Source organism: Octodon degus, unplaced genomic scaffold (assembly GCF_000260255.1).
Source record: "Octodon degus isolate 3935 unplaced genomic scaffold, OctDeg1.0 scaffold00073, whole genome shotgun sequence".
Classification (NCBI taxonomy): Eukaryota; Metazoa; Chordata; class Mammalia; order Rodentia; family Octodontidae; genus Octodon; species Octodon degus.
In genome coordinates, this window is record NW_004524649.1 from 2,130,196 (window position 1) to 2,150,884 (window position 20,689).

At 50.6% G+C, this 20,689-nt stretch overlaps 1 protein-coding gene and 1 pseudogene across 6 annotated transcripts in view; one reads left to right on the forward strand and one right to left on the reverse strand.

Annotated features, from left to right (window-relative positions):
• Ninl (ninein like) overlaps positions 1-20,689 on the forward strand; it is a 65,713-nt gene that overhangs the window by 16,368 nt on the left and 28,656 nt on the right. For 5 of the 6 annotated variants that reach the window (XM_023720181.1, XM_023720182.1, XM_023720180.1 and 2 more), the window contains exons 2-5: positions 7,506-7,701; positions 13,609-13,705; positions 16,012-16,184; positions 18,003-18,069. In XM_023720181.1, coding sequence (XP_023575949.1) covers positions 7,522-7,701; positions 13,609-13,705; positions 16,012-16,184; positions 18,003-18,069 — 517 coding nt within the window. In that variant the 5' untranslated portion in view covers positions 7,506-7,521. The remainder of the gene's footprint in view (positions 1-7,505; positions 7,702-13,608; positions 13,706-16,011; positions 16,185-18,002; positions 18,070-20,689) is intronic. The other variant, XM_023720183.1, reaches the window with a different exon arrangement.
• LOC111817895 lies at positions 2,654-3,046 on the reverse strand (annotated as a pseudogene).

The window sequence follows — 20,689 nt, forward strand, 5'->3', positions numbered from 1 at the left end:
TTTTTTTGCAGAACCAGGGATTGAACTCAGGCCGTTGCGCTTGCCAGGGAAGCGCTTATTCCACTGAGCCATCTCCCTGGCCCTCTCTCTGATTCTAATACTAGGAAGGCAGTATGTTTATGCATGCACAGCTGGCTTATTCTACTTGTGGATATAGTCTCAGGTTGCATCCATTTACCTATAAAAGTCTTGGGTTTATCCTTTATGACTGAATAGTACTGTACTGGATAAGAATATTGTATCTGCTTATCCATTTCTAGGTTCATGGGCATTTGGGCTGTTTCCAAGATCTAGCTATTACAGATTGTGTTGCTACAAGCATAAGTGCCCATATATTGCTGTGGTGTGAAGTTTTTAATTTTTCTAGGAAGATACCCAGAAAGGGAATGGCTGGGTCAAAAGGGACCTCCAATCCTAATTTTTTTAGTAATCTCCACACTGATTTCCACAGTAGTTACACCAGTCCACTCTCCCACCAACAGTGGAGAAGGGTTCCAGCCCCTCCAGCATTTGTTATTGGTTGATTTCTTGGTAATAGCCATTCTTTCTGGGGTGAGAGGGAATCTTAGTGTTGTTTTAATTTGCATCTCTCAAATGACCAGTGATGTTGAGCATTGGATCATATATTCATTTACAATTTGTAGTTCTTCATCTGAGAACTGCCCATATTTGAGTTGGGTCTTTAAATTTGGGAAGTCTGATTTTTTTTTTTTTTTTTTTTTTGGTTCTTTGTATGTTATTCATAGTAATCCTTTGTCTGAGGAACAGCTGGCAAACATTTTCCCATGCTGTGGGGTTGTCTCTTCACTCTGTTGGTGGTTTCTCTTGCTGTGCAAAACCTTTTTAATAAAATGAAATCCCAACAACTGATATATTCTTATAAGGTTGGAAAATACAATGTAGTTGCATAAGATGAGATCGTTTAGACTTCTGCCTGGGTCAAGTAGAAAAATGACTTTGTAGCTGTGTGAAGACACAGAAGAGGCCCGGGGTGCAGCTTGCAGGTCATGCCTGATGGGTGCAGCAGCGTCGAGACTCTGAGCCTGGCAGGCGTGGCATCGTCCTGGGCGCTGTACATCAGTTGCGTGCTTTATGGCAAGCACAGAGCTCAGCTGTGGAGCAGACACGGCTGTATCCAGGCCCGCAAGGCGGATGCCTGCTGCATTGCCCACACCGAGGTCAGCACTGTGAGGAAGACTGAGACACTCGAGTGAACTGAAACTTCACACGAACTTACTGGGTCAGTTTTTATCCATCTCTGCCACAGTCACACAGGATGTTAGCCAGGAGCTGAGGCCTCTCTAGAGGAAAAGTCATCCTGAAGCCCCTATTTTTCCAGGGTTAGACTTGTTGGTACATAATCGAGTGCTTGGGGGACTGCTCCTTAGCTCAGTTCTTTAAGTGGCTGCTTCAACAAAGCAGTCAGGCTCAGGTTGCTGTGGTTCGAGCACCACAACTCAAGCCAACCAAACCTGCCCTGAAGGCATTCGGAGCAAAAAAAAAAAAAAAAAATCCTTATAACATAATCGAGTGCTTAGGCCCATGAGGAGGCATGAAAGTGTAGGTGAAATCCAACAAAGTTCCCAGCTCCTGAGGGCTTAGTCACCAGACGCAGACATGGGGAAAGGTATGCTGAAGGACATGAGAGACGAGGTAGAGAATTGCTACAGAGAACGATGTATGGGGTGTTAGACAGACGGAGTAGCTTCTGGAAGGGCTGACTCTGGGGAAGCGCAGCATCTCAGCTGAATGCACGCTTTACCAACAGGGGGGAGGGGCAACTGTGAAACTGGCCCAGGACACACCCAGAGGGGCCTGGAGAGACAGACAGGTGGGGCCCAGAGACACCAAGAAGGCCAAGAGCTCTAACGTCTGTGACCAGAGTCTTGGGAGTTGAGGGGACAGCAGGGCAGCACTGTACCTGAGGCTCTGAGTATGGGTCGCAGGAATCCACAGGCAAGAGGGCTGGAAGCTAAAGGCCAGCAGAGACAAGTCAGTACGACCTTGTCTCAAAATGGAAAGGGCTGGGTTGTGGCGCAGTGGTGGGTGTACCACTTACCTAGCACCTGTGAGTTCCTGGCTTTAATACCCACGACTGGGAACAAACAGAAAAGGCTGAAGGAAGATAGCTCCCACCATGAAGTACTCTACTCAGCCATCACAGTCCCTACAACACAAGACCAAGCACCAGTGCTCTGAAACCATGAGCCAGCAGAACCTTTGCTCCCTTTCGGTGTGTGTCTGACATCTTGTCACAGTGCCAGAGAGCTGATGCTATACTGTCGCAGTGCATGTTTATACTTTGTGTGCTCATTAATGTATGTTTAAATCATAAAGAAAAGAGATTTAGAAACAAACAAAAAAAAAATTTGCCTTTATTTATTTATTTTTTGGCAGAACCAGGGATTGAACTCAGGCCCTTGTGCTTGCCAGGGAAGCGCTTATTCCACTGAGCCATCTCCCCAGCCCCAGAATTTACCTTTATGTTTACTTATCTGGTTATCTTTGCCAGTGTTCTGTGTCTTTTTTTTTTTTTTTTTTTTTTTTTTTGAAGGTTTTACAGTTTATTAAATCCTCTCGTGAAAAAAGTTGCAGTCACTGCAGACAGGCACTGCAGAATCTCTCCCCCTTTGGCTGGTCTCCAGTCTCCAGCTCACTTTCTGCCAGCACCAACGTTAGCCTCTGTGGTGCCCCTGACTTTCCTCATTCTGTTCTTGCGTTCCTTCTGCTGCTTTCTTGAGGTCTGTTTCTTCCCATACAGGCCGTGTCTTGCAAGTCTATGTTTGGGCTCGTTTTTCTTTGCATAATCCAGGGAATCATAAATCATGCCAAAGCCAGTTGTCTTGCCACCACCAAAATGGGTTTCGAATCCAAACACAAAAATGACATCTGGTGTGGTCTTGTACATTCTGGTGAATTTTTCCCAACTTTCTGTCTTAGGTACTGCTGCTTTCCCAGGGTGAAGGACATCAATGACCATTTATTTCCTTTGAAGAAGACGGTTGGTCATGAATTTCTGGGTTCAGATAGTTACTGTGTCATTCATGATGGCAATGGAACCTCAGACAGCCCGGGAGGAAAAGACCTATGTCTTTAAATAGATTCTTACTACTACATTTTAGCCTTGGTTAAGAAGAGTCCCTGTAGCAATTTTTTTTTTTTTTAATGTATTTGATACAGGGTCTCAACTGCACAGCTCGGACTCATAGTGGTCCTCCTGTTTTCAGCCTCCCTAGCGCTGGGATTACAGGCGTGCATGCCACCACTGCCTGGTCTTGGTGGCTGGCTCAGTGTACCCAGGGGTGGGGTCAGTGTGACATGTGGTACTGGAGCGCTTAGTCTGCTGAACTATCTTACTGGCTCTTTCTTTCTTCCTTTTTTTTTTTTTTTTGGAACCAGGGATTGAACTCAGGCCCTTATCCTTGCCAGGGAAGCCCTTATTCTACTGAGCCATCTCCCCTGCCCCTCTTTTTTTTTTTTTTTAAGACAGGGTCTCACTATGCAGTTCAGGCTGAACTTGGGCTCACTTTGCAGCCCAGGCTGTTCTCAAAATCAAAACCATCCTCCTGCCTCAGCCTCTCAAGTGCCAGGATTATAAGCATGTGCCACCACGTCCAGCAATAACGTACATTTTGGAAAACTAGAGCAAGCCGAGAAAACAATGCAGAAGCGAATCCCAGTGGCCTAGATCTGCTGAGGCATGAAGGTGGACTGTGGAGCCCGAGGCTGCTGGAAACACCGGGTGCTGCCAGCTGCTCAGCTGGAACCTAAAGGTGACTTTGGTGTTTCTCTGGGTGGGCCACCCCCACTGCGGAATGCACCCATCTTATCTTGAAGGCAGCTCTCCTGGTCGCTGGGTGGGGTGCGCTGGCTTGCTCCTGGACTGGAGCTGCTTCCTGTTGCAGCAGTGTTCTGGGTCCCTGGCAGCTTCTCGGGGGCAGATTGAATTTCCTCAGCACTGTGCATAAATTAAGTGCAAACTAACACCTTGCTCCTCTGTCCTGCAGAGTGATGGGCCCAGGTCATTTGTCTCTGTGGCAGTGTCCAGTTTTTTGCTTTTTTTTTAGAGACAGGATGAGAACAGGATTTTGGTTCACCTAGCAGCAGCATTTATGCCTGACCTTTAGCTTAAGCTTTCTGACCTCAGAAATAGTAAGAATCTACTCCTTCCGAATTCAGGAAAGTGAAACTGTGGGAAGTTAAGGGTTGGTCTCTGGCTGGAGTGCTGTTCCCAGCTCTGCAGTTGGCTCCTGTGGGCCGGCCGGGCTTTCTCATGCTTGCATGTGCGCACATCTCACACATGTGTGAGCTCCCGAGGAGGATTAGATAAATAATTCAGTTTCGATGAAGGAGAAACCAAAGAGGCCTCTGGACTGCCCAGGTAAGGGGTGGTTGTTATTTATCACAAAGCACTGTGTTTGGGGCTGTACTTGGGCACCTACAGAGGCCAGGCACCTGCAGAGCTGGGGGAAGATGGGCCAAGCTCCTGCCCGTGGCCCGGAAAGCCTGGCTGTGTCTTTGTTTCTCCTCAGTTGAGGGAAGCGGGGGTGAAGGATGTGGTGGTATTCTCACCCTTGGGGAGTCTAAGTAGAGCATGACTGGTTCCTGTGCTGTGGGGCTCAGCTGACTGCTCTTCTCAGGAGGGTGGAGAGCAGGTGGGGTGACACTTCTGGAAACAGCATCTTACCCCATCCCATGGGAATGGGCCTCTAGGGTCATTGTCACCAGCAGCACCATAAGCAGTAGGATCAGCAGTGGCTTCGAAGCCACTTCCAAGCTCTGTAGTTGCTTCTGAAGTGGCCGGCCTGGGTGTCTTGTGGTTCTCAGCAGCTGCCTGGTATTCTGGTCACCATGGTGACAGTGGGAAGCTGAGTCACAGAAACTGACCAGCCAGAGCCAAATAGCCTAGGGTAGCTGTGCAGAGGTCCCTAGGCCTCATAGCACGGGCTGGGATAAGGGCACTGAGTACCCAACTGTGGAATGGTCCTGGCAATGTCTGCATTGGCCTCGAAGTAACCTGCATGGTCAGAAGAGTCACTGTCACTGTCACTGTCTGTGCTGTGGGTTCTCAGGGCTCCTCAGACCCTAGGATCTCTGCAAGCCCTTGGTGGTGCTGACCTAATGCCCCAGCCACTTAGTGTACATGTTGGTGACTGTCACAGGAAGGTAATATCCATGATTTGACCACACTTTGAAGGCTAGTGGGAGGGATTTTCCACTGCACAACAGCCCCAAGAGTCCCCAGCCAGCATCTCTGTGCTTCCACCTGTGCCCGGGTTCCTGCCAGCCCTGCTCAGCACCCTGGAAGTTGGCTGCCTTGCCTCTGAAGGTGGCAGCCCTGCTGGCAGATGCACATAGTCAGCAACCGTTAACAGCTGCCAGAACCTTAGTTTCCTTTTGGGGACTCCCAGGACCCTCTCACCATCCGTGCCATGCTCAGGGGTCAAGGGTTCCTCACCCAAGAGAAGCTTCAAACTGAGTTTAACTTTGGAAAGCATATTTTAGTGTAATTCATTTCAGGGAAAAATAAAAATAAACCATGTAGTGTTTTCTCAAGACCCCCACATTTCTGGGGCTGTGCTGGTTTGTGCTTTTTTAGACTAGCCTAGGCATGTGTGTGGGGAACTCCACAGCATCTGGCTACTTCTCTCAGAGGAAGAACTGAATGGAAACAAAGTTCCCTGAGCTGGGAAATCCAGGCTCATCTATTCAGAGGATGGGGGCCGCCAGCGGAGGCCACACTGCATACCTTCCGTGTTCTACTCCCTTCTGGATGGTGACAGCGTTTTACCCAGGGTGTCGTGTGCTCCGTGGCCAGTGAATGCCTGGCTTGTTGCAGGTCAGCACTTGCGACCAGGAGCGGCTTTGCATAGCTCAGGGAAGAGTAAGAGCAGCCTGTCTGTCCCACTTAGCACAGGAGGCCTGGCTAGACCGCTGTTGCCTCTGGGAAGCTAGGTTTGTGGTCTGGTGAATCACATGTTTGTTTCCCTGTCGATTTTCTACCTGGATGCTTTTTGTAGTTGGCTGCACCAGCTGGGGGGGTTGGCCACGGCTGACCCTCTTTACCCTGCCCCATCACCTGCTGCTCCTGAGGAGGCGTATCTCCTGATCAAGAGGAAGGGCATCCCCTTCGCAGGTGGCCACACCTGCGGGCGCTGAGATCTGGCTGGGTGTGTCCCATCTTGGTGTGTACACCCGCTGGTCTATGGTTACTGAGCCCTGTTTAAGAGGTCAGATGAGGATTCCCTGTCTGCAGTGCCCTGTGGCTGTGAAGACCCCTCCCAGGTGCACCGAGCTCTCACGCAGGCCTCCCTGCCCTGCCAGGCGATGGCAGCACTGGTCACCCCACCCGCCCCGTCACAGCGCGTCTGTGTTACATCAGCGTGCACCGTGCTGGGCTCTACTCATAGAAGATGTTGCTTTATTGTTTCATGTTTGTGAAATATTCCACTGTTGTTGTTATTGATATTATTATTGCTTGGAGGTTTTGAATCCAGTGCCTTCATCCCAACCTACATTCGCAGCCCTTTTTGTTTTTTATTTTGAGACAGAGCCTCAGTGAGTCTGTAAGTTGCCTGGGCGAGGCAGAACTTGTGATCCTCCTGCCTCAGCCTCCCAGAGTGCTGAGTAAAATGTCGATCTGTTGACACTGTGACTTCTCTCAGTGTTTGTGGCTGAGCTTCCCAGAGCAATGTGGGAGTCCCCCTTCTTGTGATTACTGCTGGGACCGGGAGGTTCTAGTCTGAGTCATTTATCATGACATCTCTTCGTTTTAATCGGAGCACTGTTAGGTAGCTATCAGTTACATTATTTTCTTCTTTTGAATTTATTAATATTCTCTTTCATTACAAGCGACTTTATTTGTTGGAATTTAGGGAAGTTTTCACATCTTAATTTGTATTTGTAAGCAAATACTTGAATGTGTAAGGAAAAACCACATTGATAGATTGATATGGAAACGTTAGAATGTAGGTGTGCCAAAATATTAATAATAGTTTTTATAGGTGGTAGAAATGTGGTGATTTTAGTGCTTTTTGTATTTATCTCTCTCGCCTGTTTCATCTTACGTTTTGTTTCGTCTTGTTTTTCTTTTTGTCTTGTTGAGACAGGGTTTCACTATGTAGCCCAGGCTTGCCTCAGACTCCTAGCAGTCCTCTGCCTCAGCCTCCTGAGTCCTGGGATTACAGGCGAGCCCACCACGCCTGACTCCTTCCTTTCCTCTTTAACCCTTTCAAGATATTGTGTAATAGTCTTTTTTTTTTTTTTTTAACATAACAGAGACATTCTGGTTCTTGTGACTGATGTCGAAAGGCTGCCCAGCCTTGCTGTCCCTGCCAGGATCTCTGTCTCTCCTGCACAGGGGGCCATGCCCTCCCAGCACACAGTCTGAGGAGGCTCCAGCTCTCTCCTCATCCACCAGCTCTGCCTCTGCACTTGCCCAGCAGTGCAGGAACGTGTGTGGTGGTGGGAAATGTGTCCTGATGTTTCTCTTTTTCCCTGCCAAGGCCAGCCTGCTATGGGATGGATGAAGGAGACAATTACTACGTCTCACAGCTTAAGGACATCTACAGCAGCTGTGATGCCACCGGGACAGGCTTTCTGGACCGGGAGGAGTTGACCCAACTCTGCCAGAAACTCCACCTGCAGAAGCAGCTGCCCGCCCTCCTGAAGATTCTGCTTGGAGACAACCCCAGTGCCAGGGTGGGTATGGACCTCTGTGCGCAAGAACAGGGTTTCATCATTAGCTCTTGTGAGAGTGAATCTTGGCCGTCAACTTGGTTGGCCTCAGAGACACCTAGGACACCAGCAAAGCATGCTTCCGGGTGGACCACGAGGGCATGACCTTGGGGGCAGATCTAGTCCCTGGCCCTTCCTCTCTGATCTTCCGTTTGTAGTTTGTAGCTCAGCTTCCGGGCTGCTGTGAGTTGAGCAGCTTTCCTGCCTTCCCCATGCCCTTGGGCCATGCGTCTGCCTTGGAGCCAGCTGAGGATGATCTGATATTGCGAGCCAAACCAAACCTCTCTTCCTCTAAGTTGCATGCGTCCAATATTTTGTCCCAGCAACAGAAAAGCTGACTGATACAGAAAATTGTTATGGGGGAAGTGGGCCCGTTGCTGTGCCTATACCTGATCATTGCTTCAGAAGCCTTTGAAGGGCCGGGGTACAGCCCCAAGGCACAGTGCCTGCCTGGCGAGTACACGTTCGCAGTTTGCAGGCTCCCAGACTCCTGGAATGCTATAAGCAGAGCTTGATGGGCAATGCTGGTGGGAGCTCAGTGTCAGTACAGTCTAGTACAGTACAGTGCAGTCTCTTCTTGAGGTTTCAGATGGGAATGAAAGCTGTGTTGGGAATTGAGCTAGAGGCCAGGGAAGCTATATTCTACCAGAGAACTTCTCTCCGCTTTGTCCATGCCATAAAACCATCTAAGGCTAAGACAATGGACTAGTGGATCTGAGGAGTGAATTTTAAGGCTACACGGTATTCAGGCTGTGGCATGGGTACTTTTAGCTACTTTTGCCCAGGTTTATAGCGAGAAGCAGGAGCAAAAAGCTCAGCAGAAAGATTTGAAAAATTTAAAGTTTAGCTAGAAAAGAAGTATGTGTAGGGCTGGGGAAATAGCTCAGTGGTATAAGCGCCTGCCTGGCAAGTGCAAAGTTCTGAGTTTGATCCCCAGTACCAAAAATAAATAAAAAATAAGAAGTATGTGTAAAATTGGAGCCAAAATAAATGCGGTATTGTGGTGTCTGAAAAGATTAGAGCTATTAAAAAGAAGCTATCTCAGGCCAGTGAAATAGCTCATTGACACAGTGCCTGCCTGGCAAACATGAGGTCCTGAGTTTGATTCCAAGTCCCAGAAAGAAAGAAAGAAAGAAAGAAAGAAAGAAAGAAAGAAAGAAAGAAAGAAAGAAAGAAAGGGGCCGGGGAGATGGCTCAGTGGAATAAGCGCTTCCCTGGCAAGTGCAAGGGTCTGAGTTCAGTCCCCGGATCTGCCAAACAAAAGAAAGAAAGAAAGAAAGAGACCAGCCAAATAGCTCAGCAGATTAAAGCACTTACAAGCAGGTACGGGGCAAGGGGTTCAATCACTGGGCCTGCCATGCCAGCCCCACCATGGGGTTGCGCTGAGATGGCAATTGAGACTGGGCGTGGTGGCGCACCCCTGTAATCCCAGCTCTTGGGAGGCTGTAAACAGGCAGATCACTATGAGTCCCATCCAGTAGTGAGACCTAGAACACCCTGTAGACCCTTCACTAAAATACAAAAAAAAAAAGAAAGAAAAAAGAAATCCATCCATCACAGGAATGACTGTCATGACATAAGGACAGCCATAGAAGTGGAGGACAGGCAAAATCCTGGGCCCTTCCTTACCTGCTACTCCTTAACAGCATGATTTGTGTTTTCTTCTGGGTTAGCCAGGAACTTAAAAGCCAGATTTGCTGTGAAGTGTGGCTCGCCAGCTGGCCTGCAGATGCCCAGTAGGTAACTGAAAGCAGACAAAACTTGGCCATCGTCTGTGTCCTTGTCACTGTAAGTCCTGGGTCAGGTCTCTTCGCAGCTCTGCGTAGGGCATGTGGGTCCCTTAGGGTCTGGCTGGACAGGGTTGTTCGGCCCTAATTCTCGTGATCTCATCTCCTTCAAGACCGAGGACCCAGGTGAGAGGTTGATAGGAACATTCAGCTCCTCCCAGAAGCCTCCAGTCGCTGTCCTGGACCTGATCACCTGGATTCCAGGCCAGGCAGAACCCGCATGATTGAGACCTCTGCAGACAAAACAGTCTTTCCTGGGACTGTAACCAGCCCTCTACTGCAGAGATTTCAGATCTCTGACACCAAGGCCAAGATAATAACCAACCAGACCCCAACTTGGAAGCTGGCTTTCCACCTTTGCAGAGGTTAAAAAAAGGGGAACAACAACAACAACAAAAAAAAAACCCTCAAAAATAGGAAAAAACACCAGACAGAAATTACCAGTTCAAAGATGTACCATAGGCTAGATGTGGTGGCTCACACCTGTAATTTCAGTACTTGGGAGGCTAAGGTAGGAGAATTGCTGCAAGTTGAGGCCAGACTAGGCTACAGAGTAAGTTCGAGGCCAGCCTGAACTTGTATAGTGAGACCCTATCTTAAAATGGACAAAAAATAAAATAAAACAAAAACAAAGATGCATGGTAAATTGGATAACTGGTGAGCTCAGCACACAAAACAGTGTTTGTGTTAAGAATATTTTATCGGGCTGGGGAGATGGCTCAATGGAATAAGTGCTTCCCTGGCAAGCGCAAGGACCTGAGTTCAATCCCTGGTTCCACAAAAAAAAAAAAAAAAAAAAAAGAAAGAAAAGAAAATCTTATCACCATAAGTGAGATTGATCTGTGGTCCTAGAGGACTCAGAAGGCCATGGAAGAAGGTGTCAAATGCAGGCTTATCCAAGGTAGGAAGTCTGGTAGACTAGCCCCATATTTGCGGAGAGTACTAATGGGGCAACTGCAGGGCAGAGACCAACGCAGGTCAGTTGGCCATCACATTGCCTGTGCCCTCAGAGGGGACTGCAGACCCTCTGGCCTCTTGCCCAGATCAGGCATACCTGAACGTGGCAAAAACAGACATGGACCCAGTCGTGAAGAGAGAACTTCACCCCCAGTCTGAAAACTTCATCCCCAGAATAGCAGCCAAATGCCAGGACCACCAGAGGAGCTACAGTCCTGTCTACTAAAGGGAGGTAGCCAGTGAGGTGTGGCAGTGCGTGCCTGTCACCGCAGCACTCAGGAGGCTGAAGCAGGAGTATTTCAAGGCCAACCTGAACTACATAGTGAGATCCTCTCTCACACAAAAAAAAGGAAGTATCAGCTGGTCAGTACCCGCATCCAGCACAGACACCTTCCGAGGCAAAGCTGGAAGGGCTTATGTGGGTAACAGGCTCTGCTCGGCAGCAGGGGCTCGTGAGGCGATCCCTTAGTGAGCACAGCACAGTGAGCAGCTCCCGCGCCAAGTGTGCATGAGGTCACATCAAGGAGCAGTGCACACCTGTCCTAGACAGAGGGCTGGCGACAGTGGGAGTTTGTCATCACAGAGGCAGCAGAACCTCCAGCCCTGGGCCTGCCACTCCAGTGCTACTGTGATATTGGCCCAGAATCCCCCTGGTCATGTCCTCCTGTGGGACTTCATCAGCATGGTGAAAAGAGCTGCAGCAGGACGCGAAGTGTGCAGCACAGCATATGCTCCCAGCAGGGTGCACCCCGAGTGGCCAGCCCTCAGCTCCCTCCAGGTGACCTCTCTATGCCTCTCACCAGAGCCTCCCACCATCCTGCTACCAACATGGTAGATCCTGTCTCTGATGTGCAGTGCCAGCACGTGCTGGCCTGTTGTGCGCCAGGTGACACACAGCTGTGTCTGGGGGCTGGTGCTTTGTCAAGGTTGTGTTGCTGTGCATGTCTATGTCACTGCTCATCCATCCATTCTGGCTTTAAAAAAAAAATCCATCTATGTATGTATTTGGTACAGGGTCTCACGACGCAGCTTGGACTCGTAGTGATTCTCCTGTTTTCAGCCTCCCCAGTGCTGAACTTACAGGCATGCACCACCACACCTGGACTCAGTCACCAGCTCAGCTTGCCTGGGGGTGGGGCCAGAGCGGCTTGTGGGACTGGGATTGAACCCTCTTATTTATTTATTTATTTATTTATTTATTTATTTATTTATTTGGTACAGGGTCTCACTATGCGACTCAGACTCCTGTGATCCTCCTGTCTTAACTTCCCCAGCACTGGGATCACAGTCATGCACCACCATGCCTGGTTTTGAACCCAGATCCTTGCGTTTGGCAGGCACTTAGATCGCGAAGCTAGTTCCCCAGCCCCATCCATTCTTTTTAAGTGAGAATAGTGTCACTTCTATTTGAGAAAAATGAAGCATTACTGTAAGCTATATAAATTATATTCTGCTGAAAGGATTACAGGTGAAATTAAAACAGCTAAGAGAGTTTGGCACCAGTATATGCAAGAAAAGGATGAAATTCCAAAAGATGTACTTGAAATAGATAGAAAATTATCACAGAAGGTCAGAATTGCAAGATGAAAACACCTAGTGGTTAATATGTGGATAATTCTAAAAGAACATTGACTATATAAAATAAAAGTGATGTTGGTGAAGGTGCAAAATGTAGAGTTAAAATGCATTGTAAAGGTTTAAAAAGGAGTGCAGATGGGCTGGTGAGATAGCTCAGTGGTCTAAAGTGCCTGCTTAGGCAAGCTCAGAGTCCGCAGTTCAATCCCCAGCACCACATGCTGCACCAGCCCCCCCATCCCCCAGGCTGAGCCAACCACACACACACAAAAAGATAAAATAAAAAATAAAAAGGAGTGTAGCAAAGGGAGTTAAAACATTAAGAGACTCTGTATTAAAGAAGAGGGTTAGGGGCCTGGGAGATAGCTCAGTAGAATAAGTGCTTGCCTGGCAAGCACAAGGGCCTGAGTTCAATCTTCGGTTCCATAAAAAAAGGTAAATGTATTGATTAGTGGTAAATTTGATAAGCAGAGGATACATGTTCTTAGGAGAAGCAGGAAGAGAAAGTAAATGGACTATATACAACTTCTAAGTTAACAAAGAGAAAATGAAGTCATAAAATATAATAAACCTAAAAAAAAAATAATAATAAGATGCACCGTACATCAGGATGTACATAATTGAGACTAAAAGTTTGAGAAAAAGATACATGACATAAATACTAATCAAAGAAAGCTGGGTTGTTTTTGATGTGAGACACTGAGACTGTCAGGTTAAAAAGTGATGCGGGGAATTCTTAGGTCTGACCTATACAGAAACCCCGGAGGTGACATAAGGAACAGCGTCAGAGCGTTTTGGTTTTGATAAGCAGACACAGGACTGGGTTGGCTGATGCCCTGGTGTGCAGCGAAGTGCTGTGCGTCAGAGATGAATGAACTAGGCCCATGCACAGCCTCGTGAACACGTTACGGAAGCAGTGTCGAGTCAGAGGGGCCAGATCTGAAAGTGTGTATGCATGCAGTTCCATCAAGGAAAAACTAAACCCTGTGTTTTAGGGTTGCATGCAGGTTAGGTGCAGAAAAGCAAGGGTGTCACTATCCTGTATGTATCCAGTATGCGCAGGGCCTTACTACACTGCTTGGACTCATAGTAATCCTCCCGTTTTCAGCCTCCCTGACACTGGGGTTACAGGCGTGCACCACCATGCCCAGACTCAGTGGTGGCCGGCTCAGTGCTCCCAGGGGCGGGGCTGCCACTGCCTAGATGTATTTTTCTGATTATCTTGTAGGATCTGCTTTATTTATTTATTTATTTAATTAATTAATTAAATTAATTTGCAGTACCGGGGATTGAATTCAGGACCTTGTGCTTGCCAGGCAAGCGCTTATTCTACTGAGCTATCTCCCCGGCCCTAGGATCTGCTTTATAAAAGTGTTTATTTTGGTGGTGGGATTATGGTTCCTTTTTACCTTTCTTACTCTTCTGTTGCAAACAATCTTAAATACATATTTGACAAACTGAAAAGAATGTTCTCCTGAGAGGAGCCCAGGGGTGTAATGGTAAGCGTGGCACTACAGGCAGTCACGCTGTCCCCTCTGCTTAACCTGCCCAGGTCACCTTTGAGGAGTTTAAGGAAGGGCTTGTGGCGGTGCTGTCCTCCAAGGCTGGTGGTGACCTCAGCAGTGAAGAAGCTGGTTCTTTGCAGTCAGGTGAGAGGAAGCCCTCTGTGAGCTCAGTGTCTCTGCCGGGGAGACTTTTCTGCCTTTTGGAGTAAAACCTGCAGTTCTGAAAGCTGAGTTCCCATTGTATGTTGTGTCACTTCCAGGCTCTATGGACTTAGATCTTTATTTCTTTCTTCCCTTCATCTCCTCTCTATAAGGAGTGTCTTAGGGTGGCACACAGGCTCAGGTGGGTGTGTGGGAGGAGGCACCCGGCCTCTGTGATGCGGGCCCCTGGTCTCCGACCCTGGACCTGTGACACTTGTTTGTCACTGTGCTGTACAACTAGCTATGCACACCACTTGCAGGGCCTGCTCCTGACTTATTTTCACTCCAAGACGTGTGGCAACCCTGCCCAGGGATGTCGGTGCCCAGGACACCACAGTCTGTCCCTGCTCAGAGCACCCTGACCTCTGAGCTCCGAGTCTCTACCTGTGTGACACATTCTCAGTTCTTTCCAAGAAGCAATCTCAGCTCAGAGCTGTGCATTTCTCACAACCCAGTTTTGTCTTCTCTTCTCTTGTCCTTTCCTATCCTTCCCTTTCCTTCTTTCCTTTACCCTTTGTTTCTTTTCCTTTTCTTCCCCCTCTTTCTTTTCATTGCTTTTCCCTCTACTCTCCTTCCTTTCTCTCCCCTTCCCCTCCCCCATCCCCTCCCCTCCCCTCCCCTCCCCTCCCCTTCCCTTAGCCAGATGGTCCCAGTCCCTGAGCAGCTCTGGAACCAGTCCTGTGGCTGCAGCCAGAGACCCGTCCAGATCCAGTCCACCCTCCACAAGCTCTTCAGGGCTGACTCTGCTTCTACTTCCCTGTCTTGTCCTGCTCACCCACCTGCTCATCCGTACACCTGTTCACCGACCCTGTGTCTTTGGCTCCTCTCCACCCTGCCATCGTGTGGCCAGGGGCTCTGCACTCAGGCCCTGCTTGCTGCTCGGGTCATGATGTCATCCTCCTCCCAGGTTTCATCTCCTTGCTGGTCCTTCTAGCAGTCCACTGTGGGGATGAGAGAGATAGGCTTTGGTTGCTCAGGGCCAGGGGTCATGGTGTGAGGTACACCCTATATTCTGGAGAGCAGCCCTGCTTCCCACCACCCCCCTCTTGCTCAAGGCTGTCATTGGACATGTAACTTAATGCACTGTGTGGACTTGCCAGCCCTTTTCCTGGAGAAGGCACGCAGATGTGAGGGCTTTAGCCTGTAGGTGTGCTGGGGGGTGGGGTGAGCGGTCCTGGCTGAGAGCCTGCTGGGGAGGCCCTTGCCCAGGAGACTTGAGGTGCTGTCCACCCAGAGGGTGGCCCTGTGGCCCTAAGGGCATGAAGGCCACCTTGGGTGTCCTGGCCGGGCTCTGACTCCTTGTCCCCAGGCCGGTGAGCCACATGGCTCTCCTCCAAGTGGCTGATACTGGGGAGGTCACCGCATTCCAGAGAATGCCGCCTGGACAGGGCTGAGGAGGGTGCTCGGTAACCAGTACCTTGAGGTCAGCGCAGGCCAGCAGCTGCGGAGGGGACACAGACGCTAGTGGCATGCCGTCCCCAGGCATGCAAGGGCAGGATTTGGCCCCAGGCTTGGCCATCGAGGCAGCACAAAGCCCAGGTCCGCTGTGTGGCAGGCCCGTCCTGCAGGGTCATAAGCACCCTCGGGTCCCGCCAGCATGGCTTCCCACGTGCACCACACCTTCCACCGCTTCTACAATGATTGCACTTCCCTGCACCGCCCCATGGGCCTAAGCCCAGGCAGGGAGAGGAGGACTCCCAGCACGGCTGTACCTGAGCACAGAGACCAGGGGCCCGCTCTCCAGCCGTCTTAGTCTGGTTGCTTCATTCCTCTGAATCTCTGAGGGACCCTGTGTCCTGCCTACCTTTCCCCGTCCCGTGCACCTTGTAGATGGGTGTGAATATGCAGGTGGAGGTGGGGATAGAGTAGTGTGGATTCAGTGAATTCTCACATATCCTAAAACTAGTGCCCCTGCCCCCCGCTGCCCTGGACCTGCTGACCTGCTGGCCTGTGCTCTCCAGCCTCCTGTTAGTCCTTGTGGTGAAGCCTGAGAAGCTCCCATGTCTTTTTTTAATTCCACAAATAGATGCAAAATATACTTGAAAAGATAGCAGGTGGAGTTTAGTGTAAGGATTTCCTGTCCCATACCTCCTGTCCCGCGAGGTGCCAGGGGAGCCCCGTTACAGGTCCCTTCAGTTACTGCCCCTGGTGCTGCACTGTGCACTGTGTGTCTTCAGATGCTTCTGGGTGAGACAGGCCGACCGCTGGGCCTGGAGCACTTCATGGTCCTGCGCCTGTTTCCTCTCCAGCTGCCTCCAGTGCTGTCCCACCAAAGTACGTGAGCGGCTCCAAGCGTTACGGCCATCGGAGCCAGCCGGAGCGGAGGACCTCTGCCACCGAAGCCACATATGGATCAGAGCAGCTAGCCAGGGCTGGGCTGAAGAGGCAGCACTGCCGCTCTGCATCCCTGGAGAGTGTGGAGGTAGGTTGGTGTCACCCCAGGATGCCCGGGGCTGGGGAAGGAAAGTGTCCCTCTGTGGCCATAGCACGTGATCGTCAGAGCTATGGGAGGGCCGCGACGTGCTGGGCAGCTGGAGTTGCCAGCCACCTGGACTCACACTGGGGATGGCATTTCTTTGTGATCTTCTCATTCCAATTGTCTTGTGGGGGGAGGGTCCTGACTCAGAGCACCCAGTCTTGCCATAGAGAATTTGTGCACAGATCCTCTGTCCCTGTTACTGCAAGGCCATCTTTATAGTGTCACGAGTGGGAATGTGATGTGCTAAGGACAGAAAGGGAGAATCACCTCCGATTCGCCTCAGGCTAGCAGGGCTCGTGCCCCATGCCCTCAAAGGCATGGGAGGGCTGGGGCGCTGCAGAAGTCGAGCCCAGGCCTCCCAGAGCCTTCGCGCTGCTGTTCCTCTCCTGTGGAGCCTGTCCTGTGTCTGGGATGACCAGGAGACCTGCCAGGGCCTCCTGCTCCTGAGTAAAGGGAAATCTCCTCAGGCAGGTGTGCAGCCCCGGAATGGACCGTGAACTCTTGGGTCTGTTTTCAAAGGATTCTAGAAGCCCTGGGTCCCCACTGTCTGTGACAGGAACTCTGACAGCCTGGCACACTGGGAACTCGCTTTTCACAGGAGCCCTGGTCCCACACTGATGCCATTGTATCTTGAACATTTGTTGAGGTGAAAAGAAAAAAATGAACACATATTTGAATATTAGAGTTTTTCTCTCAGTGGCCTCTTTCACCTGGGCAAACAGACCCATGACCTTGCTTTTCATTTTCTTTGTGGGTTTGGGCCTCAGATATAGTTGGGGAGTGAGTGGACCCTGGGCTTGTGCTCCATCTTCACATGTGCTGTTCTGTTGCTTGAGCCCTCTCTTTGTTTTTCTCTGTGTGTGTGTGTGTGTGTGTGTGTGTGTGTGTGTGTGTGTGTCTGTGTGCGCACGCGCGCGTGTGTGTGTGATATACTGGGGTTTCACACAAGGAGCACTAAGCTACATCTCTAGCCTTTATTTATTTTGAGATTCCCACCAAGTTGCAACTGGCCTTGAATTTGTGGCCCTCCTGCCTCAGCCTCCTGAGTATCTGGAGTCCCAGGCATACACCACTGATGCCAACCTTAAACTGTCTCAGATCCCTCAGAACATGAGGGGAAAACTGCCTTCGGGATTGTCGGTTGAGTTGACACATTAGGAAAATGGGGTTAAGCATCAGCAACTTGGGTTCTGACGCTTAAGAGTTAGTGCCAGCTTTGCAGGGGACAGATTCAGCTTCCCAGCTGTTCATTCCAGAATCAGTTATGGGTCAGAAGCAGACTTTGGCTCTGGTCTGCCGATTCTGTCGTTGGAAAGTGAGGCTCTTACCTGAGCTGTAAGCTTCATAGCGGCCCTGCCCCTCTGAGGCCTGGGGTACAAGTGTGTGAAGAACTCTGGTATTAGGTGCCTGCACACTGTGGAGACTCAGGGAACCACTTGTTTGCTGACTGGATGTAGGTGAGGGGCTGTGCAGAGGGCAGAGACACGCGGCCTCTGCAGATGGTAGTGGCGCTGGTGCCATGAGGCAGGTTACCCTGCAGCTAGGACATGGGCTTTGCCGTGTCCTCAGTGAGCTGCTGTGGCTGCATTTGTGTTGAGGAGCCCAAACACAGGTGCTGTTCCATCTGAGAGGATGTTGTTTCACAGCACTGTGGGCTGCTTAGTGAGGCCCCCATCCTGCCCAAATATCCTGTTCTGTTTGTCCCTGGTGCTGCATTTCCAGGGTGCCACTAGGGACTCACTTCTTCTGCTGTTTTTCCAGAGTCTCAAGTCTGATGAGGAAGCTGAGAGTCCCAGAGAACCTCAGGATGAGCTGTTCGAAGCCCAAGGTAACTCGTGGCCTCGTATTTGCTGTCCTCTGCCTCTGGCCGGGGCCTGGACATTCCAGGAGCTGGCTCTTGGGCACAATGCAACCCCATGGACAGTGTTCCTGGGGACTGGGGAGGCTGTCACTCAGTCCTCAGCCTCCTGATCCCGAGGAAGAAGCCTCTGGTCGTGGCTGTGCTGTGTTCTGCGCAGTCCCAGGTGGCCCCATTGCAAGCATGGTCAGGCTGTCAGCTAGGCTCCTCCTGCCACACTGGACCAGGGCACAGCCCCGCTGGGGAAAGGAGACACCTCCACCTCAGCACCTTCCGGGGTCCTGCTGGTCCCAGGAGAGCCAGAGATGTGACTCTGGTCCTCAGAGCCTTGCATGGCCTGGAAAGGGGCTTGACTGCCTATAGGAGGGGGCTGGATGGGGACCAGGTGCACAGAGTAAGCAGGACAGGAGGGACAGTGCCCATGGCACAGCAGTGTTTCGGAAGTCAGGAACAATTCTTACAGTGTTGCCTACAGGGACAACCTCAGGATGAGCTGTTCGAAGCCCAAGGTAACTCGTGGCCTCGTATTTGCTGTCCTCTGCCTCTGGCCGGGGCCTGGACATTCCAGGAGCTGGCTCTTGGGCACAATGCAACCCCATGGACAGTGTTCCTGGGGACTGGGGAGGCTGTCACTCAGTCCTCAGCCTCCTGATCCCGAGGAAGAAGCCTCTGGTCGTGGCTGTGCTGTGTTCTGCGCAGTCCCAGGTGGCCCCATTGCAAGCATGGTCAGGCTGTCAGCTAGGCTCCTCCTGCCACACTGGACCAGGGCACAGCCCCGCTGGGGAAAGGAGACACCTCCACCTCAGCACCTTCCGGGGTCCTGCTGGTCCCAGGAGAGCCAGAGATGTGACTCTGGTCCTCAGAGCCTTGCATGGCCTGGAAAGGGGCTTGACTGCCTATAGGAGGGGGCTGGATGGGGACCAGGTGCACAGAGTAAGCAGGACAGGAGGGACAGTGCCCATGGCACAGCAGTGTTTCGGAAGTCAGGAACAATTCTTACAGTGTTGCCTACAGGGAGGGGCCCAGAGGCTTTGGAATGAAGAGGACTTTTTTGTGTGTTAATTATCTTATATTTGCCTGTCATACTTTCATGATATAAAAAACCCAAATATTAAGAGTCCTAAGGTCTGACTGGAGAGACAGACCGGCACCTGTGGCAGGTAGGGTAGAAGGGGAAGACGGAGTGACCTATGAGCTGGGGTGAAGCTGCAGCAGGAGTCGAAGAGCATAGCAGCAAAGCAGGTGGGGATGACAGGAGCCCCGAGAGGCTGTTCAGGGCAAGAGGCCTGTGTCATCCCCAAGGAGCTGCCCCGGGGCCACGAGGTCCCAGTGACCCCGCGGCAGGGTACAGGCCGAGTTCTGAGGTCAGGTGTGGAGGGCGAGCAGTGTCCACCACGTGGCACGTGTCTTCACGTCACCGAGACAAGGGCGGGTGTGCGGGGCTTGGCTGTGTTTCTCTCTTCGTTCTGGATGGCTCTGAAAGTTTCAAAAAATTAAATTTTTAAAGAGCTGATCTTGGGGTGAGGACGTAGATTAGTGTTAGAGTGCTTATCTAGCACAAGTGAGGCCCTGGGTTTGATCCTGAGCACTGTAAAAGAAAAGAGGGATTGATTTGTGGAACTAAAACAGGAAAAGCTGGTCTGTCCAACCTCTGTGGGCTTCTCAGGCTCTAACCTAGTAGGTGCCTGCCCTGAGGAAGCGCTTTCCCCAGGTGAACATGGAAATTTCATATGAAAATTTACAAATGTGAAGTGGGAAAGTGCGTGTCCTTGCCACCACCTCCTTCCACTCCCTGACACCCGTGCATCCTTGTCCATCGCCGGCACACCTGGCTTCAGAGTAAATCACCAGCATCCATGTGCTTCTGCCCGGGCACAGTCCTGACTGTTGGTCTTCCCAGCTTTCCTGAGGTGTGACTGACCGACAAAGCTGCAGATATTTAAGCTGCGAGCATGCTGATTGGATAAACACACATGCTAGTGATTTGCCGTACCTACCTCATGTGGTTGTGTGTGTGCGAACACATGTGTATGTATGACACATAGATATCGTGCCTGTGCACGCATGCAGGTGTGTGTGTGTGCGCATGCGTGCTCTTGAGATCTGCTCTCTGAGCAGATTGCACAGTCATTACTGTACGATTTTTGCTGCTCTGGAGAGACGCTGGCAGGTAGAAAGAAAACCACTATCGTCGGCCTGGGAGGGCTGTAGGAGACTGCAAGGACCCTCGGCGGAGGGAGCTTGGAGCGGGGTTTTTAGTGGGTTGGACTAGAGGTGGAGTTTATATGGGCAAGCGAAGCATCACATCGAGAGAGGATTGGAGGGTCATTGAAACGCATGGGAAAAGGAGACAAAAGGTCCATTTTGGGACTAGAAGAACATGGAAATTGGTCTGGGAGCTGTTGACATTGTTTTGTAACCTGACGCCGTGTTGGATCACCTGCCATAGTGACCCTGGCAGAGTTCCATATGGGCAGAAACCCATCAGTTACATGGTTAACTGTGGTCACCATGCCGTGCATGCGTCTCCAGCATAAGCATCGCTGAAGTGCAGCCCTCTGCTTCCTCTAGTGAGCAGCTTTGCCTCCAG